General features: G+C 38.8%; 1 protein-coding gene across 2 annotated transcripts in view; it reads left to right on the top strand.

The window, feature by feature from the left end:
- The window catches only part of OSBPL11 (oxysterol binding protein like 11), a 41795-nt gene that overhangs the window by 10940 nt on the left and 17349 nt on the right, over window positions 1–13506 (top strand). For both annotated transcript variants that reach the window (XR_012588517.1, XM_074596146.1), the window contains exons 2-6: window positions 5439–5507; window positions 6595–6770; window positions 7573–7652; window positions 8606–8788; window positions 12875–13076. Coding sequence is in view for 1 of the 2 variants with exons in the window: in XM_074596146.1 (XP_074452247.1) it covers window positions 5439–5507; window positions 6595–6770; window positions 7573–7652; window positions 8606–8788; window positions 12875–13076 (710 nt within the window). In the remaining variant the exon portion in view is untranslated. The remainder of the gene's footprint in view (window positions 1–5438; window positions 5508–6594; window positions 6771–7572; window positions 7653–8605; window positions 8789–12874; window positions 13077–13506) is intronic.

Genomic DNA, 13506 nt, shown 5'->3' with positions numbered 1-13506 from the left:
ACTCAGCTGCTGCTTGAAGCCAGGCCTTATGCAAGTCTGTGGGGAAGCCTTTGGCTGCTGTGGTTGCTCTTCAAACAGCTGTTGGGTCTTCAGAGACCTGGCTGCTCTAAGTATCTCGTGCGGTGCAAAATTAAAATCATCAGAAGGGCAGTCTTGGAAGTTTTCTGTACTTGCTTTCAACATGGGTGTTATTTTTGTACCACTGCTAGCAATGGTTTGTTTAGGTGGGGCTTTTGGGGAGACCTGCACTGTGAGGGGTTGGAAAAAAGGGTGGAGATGCCTTCTGCAGCGGTGCTTCTTCTTGGAGAAAATGTTGGCCCAGCACTTGTCAGGTGTGAGCCTGGGTGTCTTGGCTGAAGCTCCTGAAGGACGTCATTCTGAGACTGCTGTTCCTCAGCATCTGCGTTCAAGACTCAGATGCTGCATGTAAACAGGATACAAGGGGAATTTTGGCCTGACTATCACTGTCTTATTCCTCCTCCAGGACACAAGACCAGCCTGTAAGACAGCTGCTGCAACTTAAGAGACAAACTAGAAAAGGACAAATAAAACTAAAAAAGGATAAATAAACTAACAGTAATCCTTTGTGAATGTTTTATTCCTATAGTATTTTATGTAGATATCTGGCTTGTGGTTAACATCTTTGAAGATGGTGAGGGATAGTTTTCTGGAAAGAACATGAACTGATTTCTGATTTTTTGTAGACTTCAGTCATTTGCTTACAGGGAAAGTTTCAGTCCATCTCACAATATTTATAAACTAAAAGAGTGTATATAATGGGCAGCCAAGTTCAGTGGTGTTCAGCCTTTTGGGGAAAAACCAAACCAAACCAACCCAGATTTTGAGGGTTGGTAAATGTGCTGGGCTGGAGTTAGGTTTTGTACCAAAAGTTCCTGAATTAATTTTTCATGGATTGTGATTTGCGCAGTATCCTCACTTAAAATAGCAAAAGTGAAAATTAAGGGTTTTTTTTACATCTTTAAGGCTGTGACAGGTCTGTTGCAACACTTAAACATGGGGTTTTTGTCATTCTTTGACAGAAGGGCTTGAGAATTCCTACAGAAATATGGACTTTAGAGGTTGTTGACTCGTTGTTATGGAGCTGTTGCTGTTTCTTTGACAATGGGAGACTGCTGTGAGCATTTTGAATAGCAACAGCAGCATCTTGGCTATCAAAAGGTACGTGTACCCATAGGTACGTGTACATGCACGTAGGCAGCAGTGTGAATGCAAAGGTATTCTTAAAATTGTGAAGGATCCCGGTGCAGCCAGGTCTCACTGTCAGTGCTGAGATAAGTTGTTGTTTTGTGTCAAATTCACTTCTGAAATCTGTTTTCTAGAAGTCAAAAGCCCCAATATGGGGGATTGAGGAGGCTTCCGAGGCACACAGGTGACTTTGAAACAGGTTTTGCTGTTGTTTCATTAGAAACATGCTGGTAAGGGCTTTAAGAAAGATCTTACTTATATTTTACAAACTGTGGTTTTCTGTGAGCAGAGCCAGTGCCTGAACCTCAACCTCTTGTTCTCAAAGACTGTCATCTTAAAAGCTTTCTGTAGTGCTCTGAAACGCTTTGCTGTTAATTCCATACTAGTGAAATATTACTGGGGTTTTGTGTTTGTTTTTCTTTCTACCATGTCAACTGCCTTGCAACACTGCTTTAGCAACAACAAATATTGTAGTTTAACTCTTGCTGTGGAGGCACTAATCTTAAAATCATTGAAGAAATGCTCTAGTTATGATTCCGTGGCCTTGTTGTTCATAAATGACACTAAGAATGTTTTTCTGTATTCATAGAAAAGTACTAGTGCTTACCGAGAAGAGTAGGAGGTTAACTGTAGTTCTGTAACGGGTTTGTGTACAGTTATAGGATCTGCCTTTTGTGAAGTACAATTTGCAGACTGGATTTAAATATCTTTTTAGTGTATAAAATTGTTACTTATTTAAAAATAAGCCTTAGTTCAAACACTGAGAATTCCCTGGCCCACGTGGTGTGGGAAGTTATGCTAGGGATAATATGATCAGTGCATGTAAGGTCTATGTTTTTACTCTTCTATTTGCTTATTTTTTTTTTGCCTCTAGGCCCTTATATTGTCAAGGGAAATGTTTTAAATATTAATCAAGTTTTTCATGCCCTTCAGGCAGGGACATGGTTTAATGATGGTTTTTGTAAGTGTTAGATTGATAGTTGGACTCGGTGATCTGAAAGGTCTCTTCCAACCTAGACAATTCTATGATTCTGTCTGTTACTCACATGGGTGCTAAAGGTTTGCGCCGCCTTTGACAGGGTGAAAACTAAATACAGTCTTTTGGGTTTGTGCAGTTCTATTGCAGATGCATGAACACAATTAAGAAGGAAAATAACTTAATTAATATTGTCCAAGAAGCGGCTCGTTTAGCAGGGTCCTCTGTTCATGCTTCATCTGTTTGGACTTTGGCTCTTCTAACATTCTCCGGCCTCTCAAAAAGCAAGCCACAGCTCAGTCTCTCATCCCTGGCAGTCAGCATGTTATATTCCGTATTCCTGCCCTGCTGCAGAGGTTAGTCTGTAAGGAATCTGTCCCCGCAGCTGACTGTCGTGTGTCCTAGGATCCACACCAGCCACCGCCGCTGCTTGTTGGGCTCTTCTGTATTGAGGTTTGGCCATCAGTGCTTAGCATGTTTCCATGATCTTGTGCAGGCGAATGAGGTCTTTTTGCATGTGAGTGGGAGATACCTGCTGAAGGTACTTCTCGGCTTTCCCTTGTACATTGAGTTATAGCTCTTTTGTGTGAGATATGGGGTTTGAGGACCACCTCTGTGCAAAGGTAGGGATTCTGAAAAACAGCTGATCAGTGTGTTTAACATCATGCACTTGTGCTTGCTGCAACATGCTCCTTCCAGATTGGCAGCGTCTACAATGCTGGAGGTGACTGGCTTGCTTGTTCTCAGGCACTTTCTCAAGACTTCCGGGGGGGGGCTGTTTTCGAAGTTTTTCGGATAAACCATCAACTTTTGGGACTGCTGAGGCTAGAGATAGGAATTTTTGAAGAGGAGGCATTTGGAGAAGTTTGGGTCTAGTCAAATTGAAAATCCAAGTGGAGAGGAACATGCTGGTGAAGGTAAAATGTAGTCAAGTGCTCATTCCATGTGGAAGTATGTCACCGAAAGGGCTGCATTACCTTCTATGGTGACTTTTTCTAAAGGCTGACAAAATCAGCTATCTTATCTGTTGCACTCAAAAAAGAAAAAAAAAAAAAGTTGTCAAATTATTTTAATCAAAGACTGTTTAATTTACCCATGTCAGATGAATGGAGTTCCAAGGCCATACATATAGTCCTGTTGTATTCACTGCAGTCTGAAGTTACTTTTCTGATTTTTCTTGGGTTCTGCTAAACATACCTCTGATTTAGGCACGTTAGTTAAGGGGAGAGTACAGCAGCTCTAGCCTGAGTGTGTGGGGCTATGTACGATGCCAAACTGAAAAGCAAGGCTGACACTTGCATGCACTAAAACTGAAAAACAATTAGCTGTGACTGGGGACAATTTTCAGGCAATTAAAAACCAAGCTCATACATTTTTATGGCTATGCAATCTCATAATTTTCAGCTAAATTAAGACAGCGAGCAAGTCTAAACGGTACTTCCCTTGTATGCCAATAATAACAAATGAGAGGCGTCTGCAGAGGATGAGTTTGGCTATGTCTCATGTAGCATTTTTGTACATTTAAAGTATATGATAGCCTGAATACCCTCTGCGCTCCTCGGTTTTATTTTTATCTGTAGTACCACTTAATGAGCTATTAGAAATTAAATTCCTAGACAGTCCCACTGGCTGCTCTCCATTGCAGGATATTACTGCAATACTGATTGCTGCAGAAATAGCTAGAACGCATATTTTTGGTTTTAAATGTTACATTTAAAAGATCAGGAACTTGGTTTTTCTTCAAAAACGTACATTCTTGCATCTCTTCTTTGAATAGTACTACTGAATGGCAGTGATACAGCGTTGATTCATATGGCAGTGTTTGCGGTTGTCTGCGTTAGTGGCATTCTAAATAGCATCCTTTAGGATGAAACTTACTGTGTTATATTTATTGAATTGTTAGGTATCTGACTAATCTGATGATACTGACACTGTTTAGAAATGAAGTGTAGAGAGCAGCTTCAGCCATTATATGAAACTTACACCAGTTACTTGGTCTGATTGTGTTTGCAAGCAAAATCCACCAGGGAAGGTGATCCCTTGGCTCTAGCAGTCCTATTTTTCCTCCCCTTTCCGCTTTTGCTGACATGGGGGTACTTCAGCTTCTTAACGACCAAGACAGGCTGCTGCTCCAATGGACTGAATAATTTTCATTTAATCCTCAACATACTATAAGCTACAGAAGTATTATGTTGAAATCTAAACAAGATGGGTTAAATACAAGCCTCTTTAAAAAGCAGGTAGTCAGTATGTGATATTTGGGGCATTGTTTCCATTATTCATTGGAATAATAGGAATTTTTCTTATGCTGGACCTGAATTGTCTGATAAGAGTGTGTTCTTCAATGTAAGGTTGTGCCCTGCTGTAAGAGACGAGGGCATTAAGGTAGCATTTCTAGAATTTTGGGAATGTACAGTATAAAATAGGTCTTTAAATTGTTATTTTAAGATGATTAGCTTGTAGCCATAGGACTTACAAATCTTATTTGGGACAACTGATTTTCAGAAGTGGCAATGTATTTTGCCTGTAGTGGTATTAAGCCTCCATGCTGAATGCTCTCGATGGGTTTTTGGTTTTGGTGGATGTTGCAAGTTGAAGCTTCAAAAAAGAAAGTACCTGATTTTCCTGCCAGGCCAGAGGAGGAGATGTTTTGGCTCTTGTTTTATGTTTCAGAGTATCTTGATGTGACCTGCACCCGCATGTTGTGTTCTGTAGAACATCTGTTCAAGAGCTTGATTGTTTGTGTAGTTGGGAAGGCTTCTCGATATTAAAAATAAATAAAACCACACTGGTGTAGGAGTACCTGGGGAGTGTTTTTAGTTAGTCTCCATGATCAAGTTTCTGTTAATAAACTAGTGAAAGTTAATTTTGTCCAGGGGTCCAAAAATATGAACCTTGCTTAGAAGAGGAAGCAGGAAAGAGAAGAAGCATGGATACTACATCTTTAATTACTCAAAACTAGTACAGATGTGTCCAGAAGTGCCTGCTGAATAAAACTCAAGTATTGGTGAAACTAATTATGCTTTGAAATTATTTGGAGTCCAGTAAATCTGGTTAAATTGTCTTATGAAATAATTTTAGACATGAATCCGAAAGATCTGTTAAGTGTTGATAGTTTTATTAAATCAGTAGTGCAATTCTAAAAATGACAGTGAAAATTCATTTTCTGAGAATAGATAATGATGATCAAAAGCTGGTAAGATCTAGAATTTGTTTGGTCTGATTGCTTTTCTCTTTTTTTTTTTTTTAATAATAGTGATCACATGGAAAATATTTGTGGCTACTTAATGAAATATACCAATCTCGTCACTGGTTGGCAATATCGGTAAGTCTTTTATGATGCTTTTTGGTAATGTTGGTCTTTGCAGTGTTTAAGTGAACATGTTTCAGATTTTTTTTTAAGAATACTTGTATTTCTCTTTTTCTATTAAGCAAACTTTATGGAAGATTCTTATGCTTTTTTTTAATATAGGTTAAACCAATGTGTAGATAAATTGTATTAAGGTGTGAATAAGAAAAAAATGGATAGGTAGCATGTAGCAGTTAACTCATTTGATGGTTTATAACTATGCTTGTATGTGTAAAAAGCATGTACAGCATTATTTTTTTCCTTTTCCATTAAAAATGTTATCTGTGTTTTTCCTCCTGAGTGTTCAGCTTTATGCTAAATCATGCCATCATTTAAAAAAAAAAAATAAATTAAGACTTCTTTACTGAAAATTCAGACTGAAGCAAGATTTTTCCCTTTAGTTCTCCAGGATGTCTGTTCCCCCTTGAATAATTTGCTTTTCTTTGACAGATAAACTCTCTGGTCAGGCTTCCTGATTGATGCTGTTCCTAGAGCAGTACAGTGCAACCAAATTACTATTGGAGAAACAAGTCCTTAGCATACCACAGTGGCCAAATTCCTGTGCTACTACTGGCATGTAGTGACTTGTGTCAATACACTTATCATTAAACTTGGCTGAATAGATGAAACATAATGTCTACTTAATTTTTTTTTAAATCTGGAATTGCTTCAGTTTCGCAGTTTTATATCTTGACTGTTTTGTATCTGGGGCTATCTTACCCTTAATTTATATAGTTTAAGGATGTAGTAAGCCTTAGAGGTTCAGGATATTCTTTTAATTCCCCAAATTTTGCAATAGCACTCTTCTGTGGGCACAGCTATTCTGTTGTGAAATAGCATCCCTGGTCTCTGAGGAAAAAATTGGTAAGAACTTAATTTTTGTGCAGTCTTGTTGGGGACATAATTCGTATGTTTTGGGGTTGTACTGACTCAAGTCTTAATGTGCCAACTTGAAATGAAAGTTCTTGACTTCTCCCTATGCTTGCCCTCCTCCCCACCAAAAAAACACCTGGAAAAGAATGAGGTGTTCTTATTTAATGTATTTGCTTTGTTATCATTGCAGATTTTTTGTTTTAAACAATGATGCTGGCCTGCTCGAGTACTTTGTGAATGAGCAGTCTAGACATCTAAAGCCCAGAGGTACCCTGCAGCTCGCTGGAGCTGTAATTTCACCCAGTGATGAAGACTCTCACACCTTTACAGTCAACGCTGCCAGTGGGGAGCAGTATAAACTAAGAGGTAGGACCTAGATTATTGGGCAGGGGATTCTTCCACTAGAGGACACTCCTGGCTCTCACCTGTGGCTGCTCTGCAGGGTTTGGCAGCAGGTCCAAAGCAAGAGAAATTGTTTGGCAGACTGCTGCACTGAGAGTTATACGTGAAACCTTCATCCCACTCTTCACTGAGGAACCGTCCTTCTTTATGAAGGGTTCCCTACTTTGGATTTGATGACTTTCAGAAAACCATTGAACTTAAGATGTCTAGAATGGAGTTTAACCTTCATGTATAGTGTCCTTAAACTGTATTGATTCAGTGCTTTCTGAATCATTGTATGTAACAGTACAGCGTTGATGCTTGCACAGAGCTACATTATTCCTGATGTTCAATATGTTAGCCTTCTTGTGATGGTTATAGAAGCCCATTGTCTGATTTTGCAGGCGATGGAAATCTGGGCTAATATCTCACAGTATTTCTTCCCTTGAAGACTTGCTGTCATTATCTAATTCAGGACATTAGTCAAATGTCCTCATGACTCATGTCATTAATTTGAGGAAAATGTGTCATGTTGTTAGATTAAAATGTGTGTAAGGGGAGTTATTGTTTGTTGAAGTTATTTCTGTGTTACAAAATAAAAAAAAAAAGTAGTACATGCCGTTTCTGTTGAACTTTATTTAAGGTTATAGCTAATTGCTGGTCAGCTGAGCAAATTTTAGGTAAAAAATACTTTGTACTGTTAAAGTCTTCTGTCTGTTTTAAAGAATTAAGCAGACTTTTGCCAATGCTTCAGAATGTCATAATCATTTTTGTTTGTTTTTATTAGCTACTGATGCTAAAGAACGGCAACACTGGGTTAGCAGGCTACAGATATGCACACAGCATCACACGGAAGCTATTGGAAAGGTATCGTATGACTGATACTTTCATGGGCAAAAGTAATTTAGGCCGATGGTAGAGGTAGTTCCAAATACAGCTATCCTGTTATCTAAGAGAGAGACTACAAAAGGGCCTGTGGTTGAGCTTGACAATTACATTAAGAAAGATTTTTGAATAATAGCTGACTTGTAATAGAAATATGCTTTAGGAATGACACAAAGTGAAGTCAGTTTGCTGCTGAACAGCTGAATGGTCTTCCTTTCCAGTGGTTTTGCATTATTTTTTTTTTTTTTAAATGGGCAAGGGTACAGGTCTTCAGTGTTAATTGAAGCCCTTCCATTTGTGAGCTTTCCAGGGTTTTTTGGCCTTTTTTAAAAAACCACTCAACATCCCACAAATACATTTAGGATGAATTCCTGTGTCTGAGAAGCAGCTCCTCAACACTATATCTTAGGGTTGTTGCTTCCATTTGCTAACCATGCGTTGGTTGCAAATATACTGTATTTTATAGAACCTCCTGATTACCATAACACCTGTTCTGATACCTGAATAAAACCTTGCTTTTAAGATAGGATCAACATTTTGTAGCTGGCTTTGTTGTAAGAGATAAGTTCAATTAATAGTTCTAAATGACATCCCATTCTCTTAAACGTGAGCTTGATCCTTGCAGGATCTGTTAGCAGTCAGCTTATAGTACTGTTGCAGATCAAGGACTAATTTTCAAATCGGAAGTGGTACATATTGATCAATCTCATTTCACAGATTGTTTGTAATTAGACTATAAAACAGGTCAACTGCTAGCAGATAGTGCAAAATATTTAGCAGTTGCTACTAATACGTTATTAAGGCTTTGTCATCTGTCCTTGCTCTATAAAAAAATCAAGGATTAAACTGTTCTGCTGTATCTTTCAAATTAGAATATTTGCTGGTTATTAGGAATTAATTGTAAATGTTTCTCAATATGCTTATTTATTCACTAGAACAACCCTCCTCTGAAATCTCGCAGCTTCTCTCTTGCATCCCAAGGAAGTGCCAGCTCTCCTGGTGTGCAAAGAAGACCCAGTCAAAATGCAGTTTCCTTTTTCAATGTTGGACATCACAGGTTATCAACTGGAAAAAGAGTTCCTATTATGCAGCCAGATCACCTTGTAGATGTTAGAGAGGTTTGTATGCCTTAAACTATCTAATAATCTTTTGAAAAAGCTGTCCTGTTGTTTGTAGGATTGTAGAGAAACCTGGTATTCTTGGTTGAACATATTGTCAATAATATGTCCGAAGCTATTATTGCTTAGTTGTGTGAGGATAAATTACTTGCCTTGGCTAATTGTGGAAGTACGTGATTTATATTCTAGACTTTTGTACTCCGCGATAATATTCTGATGCTCAAGGTAGAATTTTGCATGTTCTCACCCTTGCAAGTCCTAGCACTACACATGACAAGGGAATATCCTTAAGGCATTATAATACTACACATACTGTGATGCTATTATATCATACACTGTTTTATTCCTGTGTTAAGCTATAGAAGAATCAACTAAGCTGTACGTCTATCTCCTATGACTAAGGAGAAATTGGTCATGATTGATGCTTAAGTATCCTAATACCACTTTATAGCATGCTAATTTGTGTGGCCAAATTGTGTAGGGATGAATGTGATTTAAAAGAGAGCAAAATAAAATGAGCAATTTGGAACTATGCTTTTTTCACTATACATGCAGGTGTAGTATATATTGGATAAACCAGAAATAATTACCGTTTCATCTTGACTGCCAGAATGGACTGCCTGCTGGTTGATTTAACATGTGAATATTTACACTGTAGATCATGCAAATCGGAAGCTAATACTAAAGCAAAATTAACTGCTGAATTACGAACCTGTGTTACTTAGTAGTAATATTCATATTAATGAGTATTGTAATGTTAGTGTAATTCGTGCTGTGTAATACATTTCTTGGCAAAAATAAGTTTCTAATGGAGGGCTTTTAATCTAGGAAGCGTGACTAGTTGGAAATTGAACTTAGACAAACTGGGACAGAAGCGTGCTCTGTATTGTGGGTGTCATTAACCTTAAAATATGCAGCTGAGTACTATGGTAAATTCATCAGTGGGCAGCTGTAAATGGGTGTTGAAAATACTTTCCCTGGTATGGTATGCTGCCATTGTCATTGTTCTTTGATTTAAATCAAGTCCTATGGCATAATTATTCAGTAGGCTAGATGAGGTGACTTGCTTCTTTATACCTTAGAATCTGTGAGTCTCTGTCTGCAGCAGACCGTTCCTGCAGATGGCTTGCAAAAGGGTAGCTGCTGCCATCCTGTTTATATTCTCTAACAACAATAAAGTCTCCTATAGTGCTAATGCAAGGACATGTGAATTCCTGTCAGGTACCCAGGAAAACTTCATCCTGTGGCTTCTGTTTTTTATGAGCTGGTTCATCTGCTTTATCCTCCGAGAGAGGTTTTTCTTCCAAATTCACTTTAAAACTGAAGCTATACAGTCTTTTGGTTTGATTCGTCAAGTTATGTCTTACTTGTACCACACTAGTAAGAAGTTTATGACAACAATTACAACATATGGTAAACTTAAATATTATTGGCACTTCCCTACCTATTGCACGAAAATAGCAACAATACAGAATATGGCGTTAACATTTACAGAAGTCATGCTTGTAGCTCTCTTAGCAGTTTTTCTTTCTTTTATCTGTTATTGTATTTTGGTGTTTGAGAAGCTATCCTCTTTAAGTGAGGTAATGCTTCAGAAATGGTTTTTTAACTTTTTGACTTTTCAAATGGCAATGTGGCATTCAAAACTTGAGGGAGGAAAGCGGGGAGTGTGTGAGCTGGAGCACTGAAGCAGTGGCTTGCATCTTCTAATTGGGATTCTCACTGGGTGGGAAGTAAAGTGGAATGATTTTTCTTAGCATTGCAAAGAGCACAGAAAACTATTCAGGTTCTCTTTTGACTGTTGAGTTTGGTGACACAGCGTGATTATTTATCAACTTAAAATTTTTTTGGCCTGTACAGATGAAGGATCCTCGGTAATAGTAGCTTTTCTGAATGTCAAAGTCAGTTTGCTTACCTTTTTGAAGCTAAAGTGCTTGTTAGAGACAATGCCTACTTTTTATTTTTTATTTCTTTAGATATAGTTAAAAAAGGGCAGGTGCATGCCTGTTACACTTGAGCATGACACAGCTTCAGTACTTACAAATTCCATTTGAGAAGCTGAAGGTAGAACAGCTTTTCTTTCAAAGCACCTGCTGCACGGTGATCTTTTTTAATTTTCCCGTGAATTGCACTGTAGCTGCTGCTTCTGTCAGCCCCTTTCCCTTCTTCCCCTTGTTCTTGGCCGAATACATGTCATGCTGCTGACTCGGATGCGTTGTTAAACAGGAGATCTAAGAGGATCTTTATGTGACTTGCACTAAATGCAGGTGTGTGTGTTTGCAAAGTGAGAACTATGGCCTGTGTATTTCTGATAGATTTTGAGGTTTTAATCGCAGTGCTTTTTCCTCCCCAAGCACTATTTCCTTTTTTTTTTTCCTTTACAAATCCAAGTGTATAAGCAGGAAAAACTTAGGACTGTTCAAAGTATGTTATTTGAAAGGGGAGATGTGCCTATTTGATGTTCAATGCTCAGTGCAACGTGGCTTGTCCTGTTGTCTGGCCTGGTCCTGGAATGAGGTGCTTGGGTGCTACCACATAGTAAATTACTAAGAGTGAAGATCACCAGAAGTGTTGCAGTGATTTGTCGCCTAATTATCTGTGTCTTCTTTATAGTTTGGCTTTTTTTTTTTTTGTTCAAATCTAGCAGAGTTTTTCAAAGTATTGAAAAAAAACTTGCACTCAAAGACTCATATCACGTTCATGACTGAAAATAGGACACATGTTCTGCTAACAATTGATGTGTTTGCATAGGCAAGGCTATATAACCAAGTGTTTTACTGTCTTTCTGCCCTGTCACTCTTGGGACGTACTAAGGCTGAGTGTGCGTAGTTAATTCCGCTTCCAAAGAGCCAGTGCTCTGTAAATTCACACCATAGCATGCTATGTAGCCAAGCCCTAAAATGTTCCAAATACCACATACTGTGAACTTGATGAGTACATATTGCCTAAGTATTTATTGCATAAAACCTTAAAAGCGGTTCCTGGAAGGGATTGCAGGCAAAGGTACTTAAAAAAAAAAAAAAAAAAAAAAAAAAATCAGTAGGGTACTGCTAGGATTGGTGAATTAAAAAACTAAGTATTTAAACGTATGAATGCATTTTAGGTTCTTTAAAGAAATTCCTCTTCTGCTCTGCTGAATCAATCTGTTCTTACATTTAACTTAACTGCCAGAACATGTAATGATGGCAGAGTAGTGCTATCCAGTTACATTAACGCTGTTGTTGTACCTCCCCAGAAAAGGGACACTAGCATGTATAGAAGGTTTGCCTTATCCCCATGATTCAAAATCAGACAATATTTTGCTTTTGTGAGTGCAAGGAAGGAAGTATGTGGGTTTTTGAAGACCACAGTGTGCTGCTTGATGGCTGGTGTGCTTCAGCACTATATCTCTTGCAGGCAAATGTGCTGTTGCAAGTTCTGTGATGTAGGGGTGCTCTGTGCCAGTAGGAAGGAGGAAAGAAGCTTGGGGGAGAAGGAGAACAATGAAAAATCCTGCTGCTTTTTCTTCCCCTCCCGCAGAGTGAACAGTGAGATAGTGATCCTAAACGTGGTGGCAGTGCAGACAATAAATGAGAATCCTGTATGGTTTGAGCCAAACTGAGTGATACAGGTATTTTCCTTTCCTTCTTGTAGGGAGTGAAAAGCTCTTGATACCAGTGGATAGTACCTCATAGATCCTCTTCCAGGCTGTGCGGAGCACAGCTTAATTACTCCTCACACAGCGTGTGGGATGTTCCCCCCCCCCCCCCCCCCGCCCCGTCCCTATCAACCAAGCATGAAAGTGTTTGATATTTACTGTAGCAACTATCACATTCAAATTCCTCTTTGCTTCTTTTTTGAAGTCACTTTGATATTCTTTTGCTTGTTAATAAGGTGCCATGTATTGCTGTGGGAACTTCGTCATGCATTCAATGACTCTTCAGTAGCTGCATCAAGTTAAAAAAGAGTACAGTTAACTGTATACAATCTATTACCTTTTAGTTTTATTATTGTCATAAAATCATTTGGGATCCTCTGTGTGCACAGCTAAACATGTACCACACAACACGCTTTCATGACCTGATAAATGACTGTGTTGTTTGACAGATGATGTCTCAGGCTGAGGGCCAGCAGAGAGACTTGATCAGGAGCATAGAATGCCTTCCTGTCTCCGGTCACCTTACATCCTTGGATCAAGACCTATTAATGCTGAAAGCAACTTCCATGGCAACCATGAACTGCTTAAATGACTGTTTCCATATTCTCCAGTTACAACATGCTTCTCAACAAAAGGGATCCTTACCAGCAGGTGGGTATAGATGCTCACAAAGAGCAGAACCTTGTAACAAATGCGAATCCTTTCCTTCTTGCAAAAATACTAGTTGCAGTAAATGCAGTTTCACATGGGTAGAGAAAACTGCTGGCTGCCTGGTTTCTTGCTAGTTTTTCTGGAGTCTGACTTGCTGGCATTGGGTAGAACTCCCATGCGTATCGTATTATTTATTTATTTACTATTGTTTTCTCTTTTCTGTCAAGAAGTCTTGGCCAGCAGCTGTATAAATGTAACATGTACTTGTTGGGAGCCTCTCACAACAGAATAAAGTACAACAGGTACCCCAGCCAGAAGGCTGCCTTTGGGATGTAACTGGCGGCTCAGGAACAGTAATAGCGGAAGGTGACTCTTACGGCGTTGCAGATTCTAGGATACATAGCGTCCAGTACAGCTCTGTCAAATGTCA

This window comes from Larus michahellis, chromosome 7 (assembly GCF_964199755.1).
Source record: "Larus michahellis chromosome 7, bLarMic1.1, whole genome shotgun sequence".
NCBI lineage: Eukaryota > Metazoa > Chordata > Aves > Charadriiformes > Laridae > Larus > Larus michahellis.
This window is presented reverse-complemented; position numbering and strand designations above follow the sequence as displayed.